At 40.8% G+C, this 22,057-nt stretch overlaps 1 protein-coding gene across 21 annotated transcripts in view; it reads left to right on the top strand.

Moving 5' to 3' along the window:
• The window catches only part of LIMCH1 (LIM and calponin homology domains 1), a 339,876-nt gene that overhangs the window by 252,890 nt on the left and 64,929 nt on the right, over positions 1 to 22,057 (top strand). For 20 of the 21 annotated variants that reach the window (XM_063663600.1, XM_063663601.1, XM_063663602.1 and 17 more), the window contains 2 exons: positions 218 to 413; positions 5,923 to 6,175. In XM_063663600.1, coding sequence (XP_063519670.1) covers positions 218 to 413; positions 5,923 to 6,175 — 449 coding nt within the window. Of the gene's footprint in view, positions 1 to 217; positions 414 to 5,922; positions 6,176 to 7,150; positions 7,418 to 13,439; positions 13,743 to 16,223; positions 16,467 to 17,858; positions 18,189 to 19,458; positions 19,578 to 19,686; positions 19,796 to 20,257; positions 20,519 to 22,057 lie in introns of all 21 variants that reach the window. The other variant, XM_054484468.2, reaches the window with a different exon arrangement.

Here is a 22,057-nt window from a genome sequence, read left to right on the forward strand (position 1 = left end):
GTTGTGCATGATTTTCTGATTGGGAAAGTTGCAGCAAAGGAGGCTCCAGGAACAGAGCAGTAACTTTTCAAAGATGATTGACCGTGTAACTGGTTGCCACAACCTTTCCATTCTGATGTGATATGCAGGGGTTTTTTTGGAGACCACTGGAGACCTATCTTCCTGATAGTGTAGGCTAGAATTATGTCTGTAACCCTTTCATTTTCTTTTTGGACAGGAGACTGATGACATTGAAAGTCCTAAACGCAGTATCCGAGACAGTGGCTACATCGACTGCTGGGATTCCGAGCGCAGCGACTCCCTCTCTCCCCCTCGCCACGGCAGAGATGATTCCTTCGACAGCCTGGATTCCTTTGGCTCTCGCTCTCGGCAGACGCCTTCACCAGATGTAGTCCTCAGGGGAAGCAGCGATGGTAGGTTGGAGTCTTAATAAACTATCCATCTTGGAATTAAACATTTGTAGGGGCTGCACTGCGCCTGGCAGAGGGATGGGCACTGGGAAAGCAGGCTCCATATCCACCTTGCTGGAACTTAGTAATTCTATAAACTGGCAGAAAAAAGAAGTCTTTGAATGTTGTTTTTCATGGTCCTTAGAATTTTGGTTGGCTTTGCCAGGAGTTGATTTGAGCACTGCTTCAGTGAGCATATCTTCTATTGGAAAATGTGTTACATCATTCCTCCCTTGGACTCAGTGAATCAAGACACTGTGCAGACCATTAGCTCATAAAGTGTGCTGCAGGTTTATATACTCTGGGCATGAGGAAGGGAAATGTTTGAGTAAGTACCACACTATATAAGTGAAAATGGATCAACTTCCAGTAAACTGGAAATGAACCGCATACACTTAGAAAGTTCTGAAGCCAGGGATTGTGCAACTTTAATTGGCATGTTTTTTGGCAATCCGTTTGATGCTTATGATACCTGACTGGTATAGCTAGTACGATGCAGGTGGCCGTTAATGTATAGTGCACAACCCAGGCTGCCTGCTTGTTCTGAAGCTGGGATTGATTTAAACCCTAAGGGTTTTATATCACTTGGAAGAAATGATCATTTTTCTTTACAAAAATGTGCAATCATGTAACTTGATATACACGTAATGCCTATTTTTCAGAAGCCGTTTGTCTTACTTATCTTGTACCTTTGTACTTTTAGAAGGAAAGATGATTTGGTTCTACATATTCTACATATATAAACTTGCAGAAAAACATGAGGGCTGGTGGGGAATTTTTAAATTGTTTCTTTTTTTAATGTATTGCTTGGTTGATGCTGCTATATCTAGCTAATATATCTTAAGCCTACTCTGAGATCAGAATTATCTTTTGTAGCTAAAAGATCCCTTCCAGCTATAAAATTCTGTTACGAAAATACTTGACTATTTCATGTGTCCGGGATCTAAGTTAATTCCTTGGTACACAGTATCTCATTTAGTCCTCAGCTGAGATTTTAGAGATACTCACTCAGTATCTCATTCAACACTCCCACAGAGCTGTGAGACACTGCTTATCCTTACTTCACCAATGAGCCTTTGAGAAGTTAAGTAATCATCTCAACATTTACAAGTTACAAAAAAACACTGTCAGAAAGTAGCATAACAATGTTAGCCTTAAGAAGTGTGAATGCAGAATCTATGCTCTTAAGCTTAATTTACCCACACTTCTTTCTCTTTGCCTAATAGATGTTTTATTCTGGAATGACTGCAACTAATGCTTTTGTTTAGGACTTAAACTTTCCAGCAAATAGTTTAACCTTGGGGCCACATAGTGTGTGACTCCTAAAGAATTCCAGAGTGCATTGTAAGCCTCTTGCAAAGCGTTTCTAAAATGTTATATGTCATTTTAAGTGCCCTCCACACTATTAGAAGTTAAATACCAAGTTCATGATCTAACTGAGCTTTAACATAACCAAAGAGTAGATTTACTTTTCCGAAACATGTCTTAACCAAACGATTTCATACATATTATTTTGATTAGTTGTTTTAAGTTATTGCATTTTCTTCATCCTGTTTTTTTCTTAACTGGTAATGTAGATTATCATTACCAGCTTTGGGGGATTCAAAGTTTAAACGAATCACATCTTGAAGGGATTGGAGGTGGGGATTACTAATATTATACTAATATGTATGAAGTACAATTTAGTTTGCAGCAATTAAAATTGATAAGCTAGAGCGTTTTTATGAATGTTTTCTCCATCCAAAAAAACATGAAATTAGAGCTTCACAAACACCATCCATGAAAAAGCTTCTTATACACAGATTTTACCAATCAACCCGATACCTTAAGGCTTATGTTCTTGTAAACTAATCAAGACCTAATGAGATTCTTAAAGAAAAACAACACATTTATTAATCTGCCATTTAAAATGTAGTATAATTTTAGCCAAATGGATGTTGGGTTTCATAAGCGTTTATAGTATGTTTTTAAATGGTGCTAATTAAGAAGATTGCTAGTCCTAATAAACACTTCCAAATTTGAAAAAACTTGTTTTAAGTCTTGAGAATTTATTTCCTAGGACTCACAATCAATTGGGGAATATCTTACCATGAAATTATTCAACTCTATGTTGGGCCAATATAGACATCTTTCATTTTATTATTATCCACTCCCACTAATCCATTCAATAAAGTTAATCAAGGGCCATACTCATGAGAAGCATCATGATTCTGTGGGTTGGACACAGAGCTACCTGGTAGGATGCTGTAGATCCCAGGGTTGATTCAATCAATCTGTCTTGCTAGACAGGTGCCCAATTTCTCCCCCAGCATTAATAGCATCTCTTATGAGTCCACTTAATGGGCTTCATTGAAGAGGAAATAACAAAACCCTCTACCCAGATGTTTTCAAAATTAAGAACATATTTTGTAAATATGCATTAGGTTAAATGAGCAGTCTAATGTTTTATATCAAAGATGTGCTGAGGGAGGGAAACAAGTAATGAGAGAAATCAAAGTGCTAGAGGAAGATTAAAAAGCGAAGGGTTGGGAGTGTGTTTGGCAAAGATACATTAAAAAAAAAGTAATCCCAGCACCTCAGGAGGCCAAGGTGAGTGGATCACCTGAGGTCAGGAGTTCAAGACCAGCCTGGCCAACATGGTGAAACCCTATCTCTACTAAAAATACAAAAAATTAGCTGGGCATGGTGGCGGGCACCTGTAATTCCAGCTACTGAGGAGGCTGAGGCAGGAGAATCACTTGAACCTGGGAGGTGGAGGTTGCAGTGAGCTGAGATCACGCCATTGCACTCCAGACTGGACAACAAGAGCGAAACTCCGTCTCAAAAAAAAAATAATAATAAAATAAAGAACATCATCATCACATGCTAGATTACATTCTCCTAACTCTGGACATAAATGGAGAAGCCACCTTAGTAAATTTCCATGTTCACAGGGAGAAGTGAAGTCAAAACTTTTGAGGTGTCAGCCTCAAAAGAAGACTCTGACATTTCCCAAGGGTATACTGGGCCGGCCACCTCTTAGGTGCTTTATGTCATCTCATTTAATTCTTGTGACAACATATGATACCTGTATTATCACCTCCATGTATCCCATGAGGACCCTGAAGTATAGAAGATTTAAGTGTCCCAGGGTCACACAGCTAGTAGATGGTAGAGCTGAAATTTTAGACCCTGGTCTCTAAATCCATAAACCTATACTTCTTTCAACTGAGCTACTCTGTCCTGGAGCATTTGCAAGGCTAATATTTCTTGAAGTGTCTAAGACATTCACTGAAGAATAATTGGGGGAAAAAGTGATTTGCTTATGTTGTTAGACAACATATTTGGAGACTTTCACTCAGTATATTATAGATAATATAAATAGATATCTATATCTATATGTGTGTATATAGATACTATACACAAATAGGATTCATAGATTATAGCATTTTAGAATTGAGGGACCTGAGACAACTCTAATCATCACTAAGCTTTCATAGCTGATTGAAGAATCATTTGCTTTATTTGTTCAACAAAGTGTAGCACTTCTCGTAGTCAGAACACTTTTATCAGGGGACATTTTCCCAAGACAGGTGTGTCACAGAGGAAAGAACTTTAGGAGTCAAGAGAACAGAAAGTAGAGTTTCAGAACTGTCACTAACCAGCCCTGCAGCAGGGGTTCCTACAGTGTCTCTGAGCCTCTGTACCCACCTTTATAAAATGGGATAGTATCAAATGGGGAAACAAATTTAAGAGTTTAGCACGGTAGGGTAGTGTTAGTATTTGTTTATAAAGCAATTCACAGGGGGCTCCAAACATTTCATTATGATACTAAGACAGATATACTTGTTTAAGGACCGGGTGGAAAGGAGCTAAATTGTGAGTCAAATACTGTACTAATAAGTAATGAAATGGTCAAAACTTCAGAAGGAGGACTGAAAGCATGTGACAAGAATAATTCATAAACTGAATATTTCATCTGCAACAATGAACAACTTGTTTATGGTCAATGCCTTTAACGTTTACAGTCTTTTAAAAACCATTATATCATTTAACCTCCAGGGCAAATCATTTTATTCCTATTTTACAGAAAAGGACAGTCAAGTGTGTTAGAGACAACCCTAGGAGCCCCAGCTCATTTCTGACAGATCCAGAACTATTATGACATAAAGAGTAGCCAGCATTTATTAAGCGCTTAGTCTGCCCCAAGCACTGTACCAATAGTTTTATATGTGTCTGGTTCTTCCAACAGCTATGAAGTAGGGATATTATTATCCTCATTTTGTAAATTGGGAAACTGAGGCTTAAAGTGCCGATGTAACATATGTAAAGTCTCATGGCTAATGAGCAGCAGAACTCAAAAGGAAGTGGCTCTGACTTAACACCAACCTCCTCTGTCAGGATGCCACATCTCCTGGCTCTTAGTTTAAGGCTCTTTTCTTAAGGGTAAATAGGTATATACTTTATTTGTTACCAACATAGTTGAATAATCTTGTAATGCTCTCATTGATTGTTTTCAACCAGCATTGAAATGGCGGCTACCTAAATGGCAGTGTTTGTTGGAATGATGGCTTCATACTAATAGATCCTAGAAATCTAATAAGATGAGACTCAGGAAACAAGAATACAATATAATTATTGGGGCTTTTGTCCAACAAATGGCTGATGTTGGGAACGTTGAATTCCTTTGTGTTGTCTAAAAATCTCTAAGCCAAACCAACTCTTTTATTCATCAGATAATCTAAGGATGCCCACTGTGTACAAAGGCAATGACATAATAACTATAAAAACTATAAAGCCGTTATTCTCAAAGTACAAGGTAGAAAGTATAATGTGCCAGAAGAAAAGACAAGATCATGGGGGCATAGGGTTCACAGGAAGAACAGATTGCCTCCAGCTGTGGGAACCAGGAAGCGCTCCCATGCAGAGGAACAACTTGAACCACTTCCTGGAAGGCAAACCCTTAGTATAATCCAAATTGATCACTTTTCTGAGTTTCTGTTGTTCTTCTACATCTGTGCTTCTTGATTATAACTTAAATTCTCTATGTATGTTATGGGTTGGTTAAAGATGCCTCAAAGACAAAATGCTTCATGATTTTTATTTGCTGGAGTATCTAGCATAGTGTAAGACATGCAGCAGGGGCTCAGTGAAAACTTCATTGGTTAATTTCTGTTTTCTTTTGAGAGCAGCAGAATCTCAGGAGGCATATAATCCTATTGCAGATGTGTTGCTAACTGTAATTCTCAGATACAGTTAGGCTTATGTCTGTATTTTTTAATTTTGCCCTTGTCGGGTTTTTTTCCTGATTTTTTTCCTTCTTTTCCCAGAGTGGAGTAGTAATCTACATGGATCCTTTAGATTTGTTAAGTGAATGATTTAAGAAGGAATCCTCAGAACCCACAGATTGAACCACATCCCTAATGCGTGCTTAACATTGGGAACTTTCTGCCAGCCTAACACACTTTCTCAGCACCCATCCTCTCTTCCCTAGGGAGAGGAAGTGACTCTGAATCCGACTTGCCTCATCGGAAGCTGCCGGATGTGAAGAAGGATGACATGTCTGCACGGCGGACTTCCCATGGTGAGCCGAAATCAGCAGTGCCTTTTAACCAGTACCTCCCGAACAAAAGCAATCAGACAGCCTACGTCCCCGCGCCTCTGAGAAAGAAGAAAGCAGAGCGCGAGGAATACCGCAAGAGCTGGAGTACCGTCACCTCCCCCCTGGGTGGGGAGAGGCCCTTCAGGTAAGGCCTGAGCACCGCTGCCCTCTTCCTGGCTTGGGCATGAGTGGTTTGGGAACTGCAGCTCCTGGACAGGAATGAGGTTAAATGACCAATTCAGAACTTTGATGGAAAATTACAGATGGAGGTGGGTGGGACAGATCTTTGGAGAGAGCTTGTCAGGAGAAAATAGAAGCTTCGTGAGTGCGCCTAGAACAGTGCCTGGCACACAGTAGGTATTCAGCAACTACTTGTCTAAATAAGCAGATTTCTGAAACCAATTCTGTTGATAGGACATTGAGAGCAAATCGGTCATCCTTGTCCTTCTGCGGAGACTGCTTGACTCCTAATCCTGTCAGATTAGGCGTAGAAAGATTCCTATCTTTATGCAAAAAGATGTTTTAAAAATCTAGGCTAAAATTAACTTGATATAAGCTCAAATATGTGATGCATGGAATGTGTTTCACAATCACATATAGAAATAGTCATAATAAATGGATTTCTCATCTCTTTAGAGAAACAGTGTTTTAATCTCTGATTATGCTTTTGTATTTATTTATTCATTTATTCAGCAAGTACTTATTGAGCATCTACTATATGCTAGGCATTGAGGACCCAATAACAAGGCAGAGTCCCTGCCTTCAAGAATCTTACAATAAAATAAACTTGTCTAATAGTCCATCTGTACTATTATTTTCCATTGAATAAAGATGCTATTACAATTTTTAATTTGCTGAACAAACTAATGAATTTTACCTTTCCAGCAGAAAAGGTTTTTGCCTTTCATTATCAAGTCTGGGATAACTCTCAATGTTGCGGGTATGATGCATTGTATGAATTAAATGGTTGCGTTGAATTTTCTTCACATTATCAGGATTATATTGTATGCTATGACTTCCTTTTCTAAAGTGAAAAGTAATATCAGAATAGCGGGGAGATGACATGGGGTCTGCTCCCCAGCCCAGTCTGTTTGGTAAACCATATTGTCCAACTCACTAGCTTTCCTGAAACGATAGAAGAAGAGGGGAGTGAAGTGGGGTCTGCTGGTGAAGACGACCCAGTTGGCCAAATGAATCCTGGTTGGAAGCCTTCCGATGGTGGGTGTGAATTACCTGATGGCAGTGGTAAGGAGCACCCTTCTTCAGACGGGGCTGTGGTGGCACCAGCTCCCAAGTCTAAAGAAAAAGATGCTGCTGAGATCCAAAAGCGCAAAACGCTAGAGCAAGCTGGAATCAAGGTCATGCCAGCAGCACAGCGCTTTGCCAGGTCAGCTCTGGGCTGAGGGCTGGCCCGGCTGGCTTTCTGCATGCCTGGGGATTTGGAATCTGTCTAGAGAGTTGGAGTTTTCATCTGATTTTTCTACTTCCCGGTTTTCCTGTTGCATCACTGTTCCCTGCTCTGAGCACATAGATGATAGTCTTTGCCTTAAGGCATGTCTCTGCTAAGTACCTCCTGGGTATTTTAAATGAAGGTGAAGAGTGAGCTCCTCACTGCTGGGTGCAGACCTTGTCTTTGTCATGTATTTGTGGTCAGTCATGTGTGGGCTGCAGGATTTACCTAGCAATAACATTGTATTTTTCTATTGTTTGTGGCTTGTTAATTTTCACGCTACTCCTAAATGGCTCATATCTTACTTTACACATCACTAGAAAAATAGTCTGTTGCTTTGAAATGGGGAACACTCTCTTTAGAGAGTGGCTGGCTTACAAAAATCCACTTACTTTCTTTGTCCCAAGAGAGTACTAAGTAGAATTGGGTTTATTTGACTCCTTAGTTTCTAAAGCATGTTGATTCAAAAACAAAGAATGGAGTAATTACTTCTCTTTAATTGTAACAAAGGTACTAGTATCCAGTCCTGATAGCTTCATATTACATGTGAGATGGAGACCTTCAGCAATCAGAGCCAAGGAAAACTATAGTTCTGCACTCTTCTGTAGTGTTTTGAGAAGCTGGTTAATTTTTCTTATAAAATAACCACAATGATCCTAACAAATAATAGTACAGCCAAAATGTGTTTTACAAATTGACATTCATAATAATTTGACAGTTGGAATTCCTTTGCCACTTGCTCTTCCATTTAATTTTTTTTTTTTTTTTTTTTGAGATAGAGTCTCACTCCATCACCAAAACTGGAGTGCAGTGGTGCAATCTCGGCTCACTGCAACCTCTGCTTCCCAGGTTCAAGCAATTCTCCTGCCTCAGCCTCCCAAGTAGCTCAGATTACAAGTGTGTACCAGCACACCTGGCTAATTTTTGGATTTTTAGTAGAGATGGGGTTTTACCACGTTGGCCAGGCTGGTCTAAGAGGTGGCTGATATACCCATCTTCCAGAAGTGGGAGCTGAGGGTCATTGATAGTCAGTGACTTGCAGAGCTGGTCACCACTGACCTGGTGATCAGATTCGGATGCTCTGACCACAGCACCACATCTGCCTCCCACACATTTTCCATTTCTCTATACAGCTCCACATGTGGTTATTTATGTGGTCCAGGTCTTAATTAAATATCCAGTGTTGAGTTACATAAATTTAATTCTAGAATACCTTTGTATTAAAAAAAAAACAAAACTAAGGATATACTTCCTCCTTGTCTGTGGTATATTACAGATAATCATGCCTATTCTAAACACGTATGTGCTTCTGGAATATTCTAACATAAAATTGTGTTTATGTTACAAACAGCTCTCTGAGTTTATTAAATAAAGAGTAATGTAATAAAATCTTTTTTAAAAAATCCAGATTTTTAAAAGTTTTGATACAGAGACCTTATCAAACACATTTCTTTCTGCATCCCTTGAGCATCCCATATACCATGTACCAGAGACTGGACTAGATGCTGAGAAGACAAAAATAATAATAGTGAGGGGAATAATATCTCCTCACTAGGTACCATTTTTCAGACTTCTCCAGCTTCTGCCTTTAAGGACATAGTAGTAGGTAATAAGTGATACAGATAAGAAAATGAACTTACCTGAAATTTTAATCTTCCTGTCTTTGACATACATCTTTCATTTATATCACGTGTAAAGTCTTTAAGCTAGTGTTTACCAAGGATACCATCATCCTTAGAGTATCTAAAACAGCGAAGGGGGATGAGGGGGAGTGGCATTAAGCTAATTCAGCACACTCAGGAATAATGGTCACGTAGAGAAGAGAAGTGGGGTAAAGGCTGGGAAGTCCATACATGTACTGTGCCACTTCAGTAACTGGGACGTTTATTTTATTAAAAACTTTGAACTCTTTTATGACAACTCCCATTCACTGTACGAACATCAAATCATAGTTTAAAAATGTAATTCTAATGGATATATATTATCTTTGTTTATTTCACTTCCATTCATGTTTCCTGTTATTTGGCTTAATTTTAACCTATTTCATCCAAGTTAGCTCTCATATGCAGAAGTTTGCAGGTCAGTTAATGTCATGATGCCTCAGGTCTTCTGACTTAGCATTTAAAATTGGGCTCTGAATAATTATGCATATTCTCAGAGAATGTTCCCAATAGCAACACAACACAGCTGCTCTAAACACCCAGAATTCATTTGTTAGGCAGATTTTTCAGCTGCCAGCCAGCGCTCTCACAAAGGTTTCACACAGAGCATGCCACCAGCCTGGCATGTCTACGTCTTTGTCACTTACTTTTTTACATGCCACAAGAGTTGAAAGTCATTCTAAGTTTATCCACATTTGGGATCCTGCTTTTAATGTGGCAGAAAGTAGCTTAACTGGAATGAAGTATCATGAAAAAAAAAGGATTCTTGGTGTCTGGAAAATAGGAATTTAAATCATTGAAATACGCTGATGTCTCTCAAGGCGTTTTAACCTCAGTGTTCTGTCTTTGACATCCAGATGAATTCTGACCAGCACGTCTTTGCACCCAACAAGAGGACCACTTGTTGTGGCCCATTTTTCAGCTGGGAAATGTTTGCAGAGATGATTGAGATAATAGAGCCATGTCCGAGGGGAAGAGCATATAGATGAACAACAAAGCTTTATTTTGTAGACTGTTTTTTGTTTGCTTGTTTCCCAAGTATTCTTAAACACCTTGCTAGGCTGGGTGCGGTGGCCCAAACCTGTAATTCCAGCACTTTGGGAGGCGGAGGCGGGCAGATTACTTGAGGTCAGGAGTTCAAGACCAGCTTGGCCAACATAGTGAAACCCTGTCTCTACTAAAAATACCAAAAAAATTAGCCAGGCATGGTGGCATATGCCTGTAATCCCAGCTACTTGGGAGGCTGAGGAAAGAGAATTGCTTGAACCCGGGAGGCGGAAGTTGCTGTGAGCCGAGATCGTGTCACTGCACTCCAGCCTGGGCAACAGAGCGAGACTCGCATTATCTTTAAGGCAATATACAAAAGGGAGCAAAGGTGCATGTTATTTCATTTTCACAAGAGGTCAAAAACCTAGAAGTTTCAAGCTTCCTGTCAAACAATATATTAGCGGTATCTTAGCATCAAGAGACAGAAAGTAGGATTTCTTAATAAATGTGTGGAGTTTAATATTTATTAGAGTTTCCATTGAAGGGAAAAAGTACATAAATTACTTTTTCTTCTATTTTATTTTATGGTTGCGCTAACTTAATTATCCCCCAAATATGAGAGTCTGCCAAAGAAGCCAAGATTTCTGTTTTTAAGAGGATAAAATAAGAACCAAGATGCACTTCCCCTGAATTAAAATGCTATGGAGATTTGAGTTCTTTTACTTGGTGTTTCCCATTGGAGAAGTAAACTTTTTTTTGAACTGAATTATAGGTTTCACGTGATTGTACTTCTTTTCTAATTGTTTTCATATGTTTCAGCACTCAGTGCTTGCTTTCTGCTAGTCTGTGGATCTTCTCAACCACGTAGTAATTAATTACAGAGGGGAAAACAAGGCAGGGGGTGTGGGGGTGTAAAAAAACCTCTGAGGAACAATAGACATCTTAGAAATCTTTAGGGGAAGAGCAGATGCAGCTAAGTGCCAGACACGGATTCCTCTGCAGCCCTCCTTACCAGACGCTGGTTCACCATGGCTGCTGAACAGATCCCCGGGTATCGGGGACCAGTCAGGCACATAACTTGCACGAACCTTTGTGACTCTGGATGTATTAGGGCGGTGCACAAGTAATTACAGTTTTGCCATTTTTAAAGGTAAAAACCGCAATTACTTGTGCACCGACCAAATAGCTGCCCTGATTGGAGATAGGGTGAACAGGGAAGTTTCCGGTGTCACCCAGGACATTCCCAGGGAGACTAACAGGCTTTTCTGGAGAGCAGAGTTTCCTTCATTGGAACACACTAGCTACCAATCTGAGCTGGTTGCTTATGCATTGCCAAGTAAAACCGGGTAAAAGAAAACGCCAGCTCTTCCTTAGCTTAAATCATTATCTCATTCACTTTGAAATATATAAGCCTCAGAAACGTTGAGACAAGAGCTTTTCTTCCCCCTCACCTGCTTTGGGCCCGTAATCCCTCCTACCAAGAAAGCTAGCCTGCCTTTCTTTAGGTGAGGCTGTGCAGGATCGCCAGTTGGAGGCAGGGCTTGGCATTTCTCGTTTCACATTGCCACACTGTATTCCTTCCACATGAAACAGTGAGCTGTGCCCCCAAAGCAACTCCTTCTTTCCAAAGCTACTCATCTATGAGTGACTTGGACAAAATAAAAGTGCCAAACCTCCTCATGAATATAAAGCCAGACAGCCTGGGCCTGCCCCTTGAATATACTTCAGTTAATTTACCTGAGTTCAGATGGCTTGAGCTAGAGACCTTAATATTCTCTTCTGCAAAGTGGGCATCATAATTCCTATTTTGCAGGGTTGTCATGAAAGTTAGTGTATCTGGAATGTACTAAATGTACTAGCTACTAAGAGTTGTAGTTATTGAAAAATAAAGTAAAACAGACCCAAGTTTCACAAAGGACTGTCCTTAAGGTCCTTCGAAGAAAAAAAAAACACATTATAAAAGTCATTTAAGTATTTTGATACCTAGACACCTGTGAATACAATCCTACATATCTACCTTATACATATTTTTTATTATTTCAAGGCCAACAGGGCCAGCTCAAAACTTGTATCATTATTTTTTGCTCGCCGTGAATTTGCCTTGAAGCTCTGAATTTAAAAGACTCAAGCAATTAGTGGAAAATCAGTCATTGTGACAATTTTTCAAGTGGGTGGGGAGTGACTTCAAATAGCCAATGGTACGGAAACTTTCTTCACCCTCTTTTTTATATCTTTTTTTAAGCCCGCATATCTAAATTGAGATCACTTGAAATGAGTCTTGCCACACTGGGCATTTAGCCTAAAAATAAACACCCAGTGGAATTTGCAGCCTGGCTGGGTTCACAAGATGCACAAGGGACCAGATTCTCCCTGCTCAAATTGGCATCGCAAATTGGCAGGGCCATTTGCATAAACACGAATATTTTATTCCAAAAAATTCTGCCCAAGTTGGGGGAGGTTGGAGCCCAGGACTGTTTGGTTTGTCCCAAAGTGGAAAGAATGTTGCTCTTGGACTTCAGCGGTTCAAGCAGAAGATCTGCTCCCAAATTAGGGTATGAGACCTATGATTGCACCACTGCATTCCAGCCTGGGTGACAGAACAAGACCCTGTCTCTTAAAAAAAAGAAAAAGAAGAGTTGAGAGGTGGAGAGACAGGAGGATAGAAGAGGGAAGAAAGAGTTGCTGATGGAAAGGTGCAGGGCAAGATAAGCTTCCTGGGAGTGGAGGACCATGGGAATGGAATAGTTTAAGACCATCCTGTGAGTGGTTGTAAACTATCCCAGATGTTTCAGGTTAGCTCAGCTCTGAAGAAAGACTTCCTTACATTTTGTAATCTGTTACACATTCTACGTTTGGTGTCACACAGCTGCATTCATTTGTTTTCCCCCAGATCAGTTTCTTGGTGGCTCAATTTTTTGCCCTGTCAGTCAAAAACAAATTAAGTGTCTACTGGGTACTCGTGTGCTAAAGAAAAAAGAACAGTAACAAAAAGCTTCCCATTTTTCCCCAATTTCATGCAAAGAATCTGCACTGTCACTTTCAGAGCCATTTAGGATCCTGCTTTTCTGTTGCTGATGGAAGCCCTGAAAATTAAGTGAATTTTTAATATTGCTAGTGTCTGGCTAAATTCAAGGTTTTAAAACCCACCCTAACTATGCTGCAATTCTAGACGGAAATAATGAAAAGATGCCATTTGAACTAACAATATCGAGAAGACTTTTCACTAACAACACAGTTGTCTGTCTAGAGATGGAGATTTAATTTTTTTTGTCTGATCACATGTGGAGTCCCATTTAATTTTCCCCTATCAGTCAAAAACAATTAAGTGAAGAGAAAGAAGCTATTCGTGATATTGTCCTTCGCAAAGAAAACTCTTTCCTGACCCACCAACATGGCGACAATTCAGAGGCAGAAGGTGAAGTTGTGTGTCGACTGCCTGATCTTGAGAAGGATGACTTTGCTGCAAGGAGAGCAAGGATGAACCAAACAAAGCCAATGGTGCCATTAAATCAACTCCTCTATGGCCCTTATCCAAAGAAAGGGGCAGAGAAACCAGATGGCAGCAAACAGCTCTCAAAGGGAATCTCAAAAAAAAGAAGTCTAGAATATAAAAGGTGTGCATGGTGTGTGCATGGTGTGTGTGTGTGTGTGTATGTGTCTATGAAAGAGACACAGGGAGAGAGGACATAATTAAGTGAAGTCAATTTGTATTGTACCCCCTCCAGTTCCTCTTTCCAGCCCCTCAATTATATGTACTTTGTAATGGGGGTTTATTTTGAAGCGGAACTTTAGATATTCAATCTCCCCTAAATGCAGATGGCAGACAGTAGAGTGTCCATGTCCAAAATAGGGCTGAATTTGCCAAAGAAACATTGAATTCCAGTGTGTAGATGTGCTGAATCAGGGCTCATCACCACATATGGGTGCTGGTGTCATCAGTTGGCATTATTAGCAAAAATAGACATGTGCTATTGCCTATCAGAGAACAGCCACCTCTCACAGCTGCTCCAGTCCATTCAAAGGAAGCAGAAAAATGCTAAAAGCACTTCTCTCTTATTAGCTCCATTTAGATGTTGGAAGAAAAAAAAATGAGAGTTGTTCTTTCTTCTGTCACACCAGCAACATCACCTAGACAAATGATAATGGATATTTCCCATCAAAAACACTTCTCAAACTTATACTTCTATATGTTCTGTCATAGAAATTGTTTTCAGGCCAGTTTCCTTCTGCCAACATTTTCCCTGTCCTCTTAATACATATTGGAGTGAATTGGGGACAGGAAAATTATAGTAAGATGGAATTTGACCAGTGATTTTTGTCCTGAGAGGGAGATATGATTTCATTTAGGGTGCCCACTTGCTGAATTTCATCCTGCAGAGTTAATCATTCTTGTATTTTTCCTTATATCAAAATCAGCTAGAGTTAGCATCTACATTATTGAATTGTCATCTTTTTGCCCATCACTTTAGAGGTTTTTAAGCCTGTTGAACTTAGTATATAATTATCTCGGCTGTGCTTTAGACAATTAAAATGGTTCTTTAGGCAGAGTTGTTGAGCTCAGGGGAGTAGTTGGTCTTTTTCATTTTTCTTAGGAAGTACCAGATACAAGAACCCATGAGGGATTCCTGGATATAGAACAGGGATTCGATAAGAGAAAATCTGGCATCATTTCTTTACAGGACACATTATAGCTTCAGGAGGCCCTTGGTCTTTGCCATTGCTGTTGGCAGGCCTTGTAACAAACCATTCTTGGAGGGCCTTGTGGGAGGGATCAGTTGTGCAAGTGAAACAAAGACTTTTGGATAACTGACTAACGTCAAGGCATATTGATGGCAATCAGCAATTTGAGTCAGGAAAAGGACTAGCCTTCGTATCTCCCTTTTTTCCTTTCTCCTCCATGTAATTTTAATTCCTGATATTTCCAGCTATATTTGTCTGTTGTCACCTGACTCTGTGTTTGTGGACGCAGTTCTGGGTCTGAAGCAGCCCTTGACCTCTCTAGATAGCATCAAAGAACTTATTAAAAAAAAAAAAAAAGAAGGGTCCCTAGTGCCTCTTTGCCATGCCCTTTCTTGATCTCCTTCCTCAAAGTAAGAAAATTCTGTAGCCTTTCTATTTTTGTGGGCTGTGCAAGTGTGCCAAATCATCAAAGTAACATAAGACTACCTTTTGATTTTCCAGCTTGAATGATATATTTTGTGGGAAGATTAATAGGCTCTATTTATATTTTTTTTGAGATTTTTCTATCTCAAGAAGCATATTTAGTTAGAAATAGACTTTTAATGGAATATTTGTATATATAAATGCCACAGCTTTGGTTTAAATTGCAGTTTTGTCAACATTAGCCAGCTAAGGTTCACTTCATAGGAGAACAATGGAAAATATCAGTTTTAGCATCAATAAAGGTGAACGGTTATTAACACAAGAAACAAGTGGGTATTGACTCTGTCAATCCAGGTAAAGAGGAATACCCTCTGCTTTTCAAGTTTGCATTAGCCAGACCTGACTAATGCCATGAAGCAGACATTGAGTTTAAACATTGAAACTTTCTGTTCAGAATTGACTTAGATGTACTTTCTGGCAGCTGTGGGTTTAGGTTTGAGATGTTTAATATGTGAACAATGTTCCAGCTATCTCCAAACTAATCCTAGAATTTGGATCATGCAGGGCTCATTACGAACATTTTACTAATGCAGTAAAAAATATTCCAAGAGGGCTAAGGGATTCAATCAGAAAACCTGAATTCATTACAGTAACTTGAATAGTGTGGGAATTGGGCATCATTACCATCCAACCAAAATCTCATTACCATTAGTAATCTTTCAGCAGGCACGGCTTCTCGTCCTAAACTGTAGTTGAGACTGTCATCTGGAAGGGGAAAAAAACCTCTGTCTCATTCAGAGTTATAATAAGGGTGGTATAGATGAAAGTCATCACAGCTCCCGTTGATTCCATTTTTGAGAAAGGGAAAAGTGTTTCCATCATTTTGTTCTGTCCTCAGCCTGTGAGTTTCCATGCTTGACATTCTCTTTGTCTGCTCCCCTTCCTTGAACTTGATTTTTCCATTGGTGTGGGGGCCCGGATCAAATGGACAGAAACCAGGGCCACACAGAAGAGGTGAAGTCGATAGTGACCTGTAACATGAGGGCTCAGGAAAGTGAGCCTGTGGAAGGAGGACTCAGGAAGGTGCCAGATCTTCACAAGGATGACCTGGCCCAGCGGAGAATTCAGGGCAGCCTTGCCCCTCACCACGAGCCCCCGAGCTTCATTACATTCTCCAACATAACAGAAGCTGACCTGGAGACGTGGGAGAGACTCAAAGTGTCAGGAAAGGCGAGGTGTGTCATGTTTCCCCCCAGTTTCCCCCTGGCAGTCATGGTATTTCATTTTGAAGGCATCAAATGCTTATCTTTGTGTCTTTTTTTTTTTTTTTTGTCAGGGTCTTGCTCTGTTGCCCAGGCTGGAATATAGTGGCTTGATCACAGCTCACTGTACCCTCGACTCCTGGGCTCAAGCAGTCCTCTCCCTCAGCCTCTTGAATAGCTGGGACTACAGGCCCATGCCACTATGCCTGGTTAATCTTTTGATTTTTTGTAGAGACAAGGTCTCACTATGCTGCCCATGCTGGTCTTGAACTCCTGGGCTCAAGGGATCCTCCCACCTCAGCTTCCCAAAGTCTTGGGGTTACAGACGTGAGCCACTGCACCTGGCCAAAATTTTAATTAATTAATTTTTTTAATAGAGATGGGGTCTTGCTATGTTGCTCAGGCTGATCTCAAACACCTAGGGCTCCTGGGGCTCAAGTGATCCTTCCATATCAGCCTCCCAAAGTGCTGGGATTACAGGCATGAGACACCGTGCAGGCCTCTTGTATCATTTTTTATTTTGATGGCTTGAAAAAGTGCATCTCACATCACAGAGCTCCTAGAGCTCAGCTTATGCAGCATGAGATGAATTTATTAATACTAAAAGTTACAAACCACAGGGAGAGAAAGCATTCTCTTTTTAACCCAGCCAACTTTCTAAGAATGTTTATTTATTTTGATAGACTTGTTTACTGTAAATAATTTCAACTTGACTTTCAAATAATTTTAATTATTCCACAGTACCTAAGATTTTCTTATGCCCTTGTTTATGATGTTAGAATTGATGTTTTGAAAGCTATAGAAGCTTAAAGACAAGGTAATGATCATTTCTAGGCAAGACAATGATCATTTCTTCATTTGAGTGTTAATGAAAAAGCAATTTTGCTCTAGCCTTAAAAATATTTTTCATATACAGTCTTCCCTCGGTATCCGTGCTTGATTCCAGAATTCCCCTTGGATACCAAAATTCTTAGAGGCTCAAGTTCCTTATATGAAATGGTATAGTATTTGCATATAACCTATGCACATCCTCCCATATACTTTAAATTATCTGTAGATTACCGATAATAGCTACATTAACATAAGCATACCTTATACATGTATACCTAATACAGTGCTCTCACATCACTTTATTCATGTGAATTCAGTGTAGTACTTAGTGCACGGCAAATTCAAGTTTTGCTTTTTGAAACTTTGTGGAATTTTTGTCTCCCAAATAATTTCCATTGAGGTTGGTTGAATCCTGTCAGTGGGATGCTGAACTCACTGATAAGGAGGGCCAACTACTTCTAGTTTTTTTTTAAAAAAAACCTTTTACTGATTTGTACTTAGACACTTTTAGAACTTACTTCTGGTTTTGACTAGGGATGGAGATGTTCAGCACATCTGTGCTTCTGAGCCTTCCCCAGAAATTAAAGCAGAAACTGCCATTCGTGATGACTTTGCCAACCGCAAAGCAAGGGCCTCTAAGAAAGCTTCCAGCCCCAGGCAAAAGTTTGTGCACTTTGGGCCAGTGACGGAGATAGATCAGCAGAAATGGAAGCGGCTTAGCATTGGCAAGGCTGGGCCTAGAGAGGATGAAGAAGAAGTCATCTGTCATGGCAGCAAGATTCAAACGGACTCTGTGTCTCCTGTCTCAGCCGCCACTTCCAGCTTAAAGGGCCACCAAATGTTTAATCCACAAAATGACTGCAGGTATTTTTTGCCATACGTGTGCAAGGATATCTGCATGGGAGTCACTGCTGCTTTTATAGAGTTTGCTGAAGCACATTATACAAACCCCTAGAGATGACATAGTTTTAACAGACTAGGTATAGCAGAGAAGTAATGTTAGTGAATCCCCCTGGGGGGAACATGTATGTGAAGTTAAATGGCAGGCATCCATTTTGATTCTGTTGTCACCAGAATCGCTGCCTGGGAATGCCAATAATCTTGGCAAATGACCCTTTTTCCCTTGGCTGCATCCAGTACTATTTTATTAGTTGAAAATACCGAATGAGCTAAATGGAATGTTTTAATGATATCACTAGGGTTTCCTGGGCTTATGTATAACCTCTCTCTTTCCTATCCCTTAGAGAGAGAAAGAAAAAGTAATTAGTATCATGAGTTCACGTTTCGGACATACATCTAAGTAGACATATTAAAAAAGTAAAGGTCTCCTTCCTCCCCCACTTTTTAAAATTATATAATAAATCAGGAGTCTTAAAAACCTTCTCTTTGGGGGTTTCTGTAAGTCGAGACTTTCCTTGGATGAATCGCTATCCAAATGTGTGAGGGAAGAACATGTTATAGGCCTGTCTCAGTTCTCATCCTCCCTGGAGGCCACCCAGTTTTGAGTTCCCAAGCCCTCTTTTGGGGATTTGGTTCTGTGGGCTGGTCTCTTTTCCAGGAAGCACATATAGGACATGTGTAAAACCGGATTGCCCTGGGAACCTCCATTCCCTCTGTACAGAAGGAGCAAAGTGAGGCTGTCCGTAGCAGGAGGAAGTGTTCATAGCATTCTTCTTTATATCTTGCCCTTGAAATGCAAAGGAAATGATGGATGGCCCATGACCTATAGAAGGGTTTCTTTGGTTCCAGACTCGGGGTGACACCATAGAAGAGAGAAGGCTATAAACACCAGAAATAAAGAGTTGAGGTTTCAGAGGATGGTGGGGATCTGGGGTGGGGAGGAGGGGGTAGGAAATTAATAAGAAATACGTCCTCGAGGCCTTGAATCCTGAGAGGCCCATCATTCAGTCTTGTGGTGACAGAGTCACACAGCCTTGTTTGACCTTCATAGGCCCTAGCCAGAGTTCACATTCCATTATCTCAATCTGATTATATCATCCTTACTAGCCAGCCTTTGGAATGAGAGCAGCCACATTCTTCTCTTAATCTTTCAGTCCCAAGGACTTTCACTGTCTTCTTTCGTAACCCTTGTTCCTCTCCTCTCTTGCCACCAATGCTACTTGATCGTCTGCAGAACAATGAATTCTGGCCAAGGTGACTATTGCAGAAGGGCCTCGTGGCTGGCTCCTGTGCTGGAGTCTCAGGAAGAGTGGGTCTGCGGTTTGGGCGAGTGCCCGAGGGGGACAGAGGAAGGTGAGGAGCAGTGTTTCCTGCCTTCCTGGGAGGTGAAGGAGGACAGGTGGGGTCAGAGCCTCTGGTGTGAATTCTTTCCTAGGAGTGAAACTGTCCTCTCTGGCTTTAGTTACATCCAAACAGCTGCCACAGGATGGCAAAGAAGAAACGGAAAGCACTCCAAGAGATTCTGAGAGGCTGTCAAAGGCAGAAAGATCAGAGGAGAGCAGCCAGCCACTGTGAGCATCTTGCCTGCGCTCTGCTCCGTGGTGTGTTGCCTCTGCTGTGTGTGGCTGTCGTGTTCCCAAAAAAACAGCTTAAAGTCACAGTCTGCACTTGGTGACTGATAGAGCGTGGAGTAAAGTCACTAAAAGAGTGTGCTCATCCCAAGATCAGAGTTCTGCTTCTGGTGCCCGCTCTGGGTAGATATTTTAGCCTTTGCATGTGGCTAAGTACTAGCCAACTTTCATTCGCAGGACTCATGAAAACCAGAAAGGGACCCCCATTCCTGTGTGAGTATCAGCTGCATGACAGAGGGTCCCAGTATTCAAAAGGGAGATTTCCTGCTCAGCTGCTCTGTGTGCCGCTGCCTCCAGGGATGCTGGCTTCTTCTGTCTTTAATTAACGCCAGTGAGTGACACTACTGAAAATATCTTTAGCAGTAAGTGGCCTTTGACTGGCTGGACTGAATGTTGCCCTAGGGTGTGTCCTCTGGCCTCTGAGTGTGAGGCTTCAGGGACAGAAGAGAAGTTGGAGAAGATGACAGCTCCTGCCTGGAGTGGCAGTGGACTGAAAGGCCAGCGAAAGTTGGATGATTCACGAAAAGATGACATGATGGCCAGGAGAACTGGGATGTCCCTTAGACACACTGGATCCAAGCCAAACCAGTTCCTTCCAGTTCCATTTGCAAAGCAACAGGATGTGGAAGAATCTTCTAAGGGTCTACCCATGAAAGATCAGAGGTCAGAAGGTTATTCTGTGCCTTGTGACTTTGTTTCTCCAGTCTGAGCTTTCAGTGTGTTCTTAATGCATTATGGCACCTCAGTGCCACTTACCTGCTGTTGCTAGCAGAAACAGAATGATTAAAATTGGCCACATCTGCCAAGAATTTTTTCCACTTTTTACATGTAAGCAGGTGTGATTCAGTGGTGAATTTACCTGTTAAACATTTTTTTCTGACTCTTGTGGACTGAATACATGGGAAATTCTTTTATTTCTTTCTAACTCACATAGGAGCCTTTGGGTAAAGGGGTTGAACTTCTATCTGACTTACTTGATTTCACTTTGATTCTAGGTCCAAAGAAGATGAATACATTTATAAAAGTTGTAATTATATTAATTTTTCAACATTAGCAAACACTCGTTGCCTTCTGGAGGTAGGATTTCTATTCCATGCTCTGACTTGACTTAGAGTCAACCATGACTTGATGACGAGTAAGGAAATAATTATCCTGGGGTTCCTGTTCTAGTTTAGGGTCCTATATGTTGAAGCCTCTCTTGCCATTTAATAAAAGTGATACATTTTTGTTAAATGTATGGTAAGCCTACAAATGTAGGGCAAAGAAGTGAGGAGGGCTTTGCATAATTTAGAAGCTCACCATAAAATAGGAAGCAATGGAGTTCTGCTTCTCCAAGGATCCTGATGGCAGTGGGAGAGAAGGCAGAGTGGGAGGTAAGGAGAACAGTAGGTAATCTCTCCAGATTTTTAAAAAATCAATACCCTAGCCATCTTGATCACCTGCATTTAATCTATATTTTACATTCTTCTGAATAAAACAGTAATGGAGCCTAGCACTGTTTTCAGGGAGCAGAAGTAATATTTGTGCTTTACAACCACAGAGTGCTTTGTAGCGTTTCCTGTGTGTCTGCTCCCTCAAGCTCACCTTGTCCTGGGAATTCACAGGTAGGTTGAAGGAATCAATGTTAGCTCCATTTCACAAATAAGAAGGCTGATGTAGAGAAAAGCTGCATGAGTGGATCACACATGATTCCCGAGCTGGTTAGGACTGGGAAGACAGAGGAACAGAGTGGTGAAACTGGTCCTCCACAGTTACTCACTTTCCAGATGCTCTGGACTTGACCCTGGATCCGCGGGCTTCTGTAAAGCAAGTTAGAATGAAAGGAAAGAAGGAGGTGAGGCCTAGAGACTGCCTACTGGATACATTTAGGTGCTCTCCCATTCATTTATTCCCTACACTACCTTTGAGAGGAAGAATTTTCATCTGCGTTTTGCAGTTAGGAAACTGAAGTCCACATGTACACAGCTGGTACCTACAGAGCCAAGATCCAAACTCAGCTCTGTCAGAGTGGAAAACCAGCATCCCTCTCCAGCATGATGCCTACACAAGTAACTAGAGGAGACTGTGGAAGCCTGAGGAATTCTCTGTCACTTTTTTTTTTTTTTTGAGATGGAGTCTTGCTTTGTTGCCCAGACTAGAGTGCAGGGCCCGATCTCAGCTCACTGAAACCTCTGCCCGTTCAAGCGATTCTTATGCCTCAGC

The sequence above is a fragment of the Pongo pygmaeus genome, chromosome 3, assembly GCF_028885625.2.
Source record: "Pongo pygmaeus isolate AG05252 chromosome 3, NHGRI_mPonPyg2-v2.0_pri, whole genome shotgun sequence".
Taxonomy (NCBI): Eukaryota; Metazoa; Chordata; class Mammalia; order Primates; family Hominidae; genus Pongo; species Pongo pygmaeus.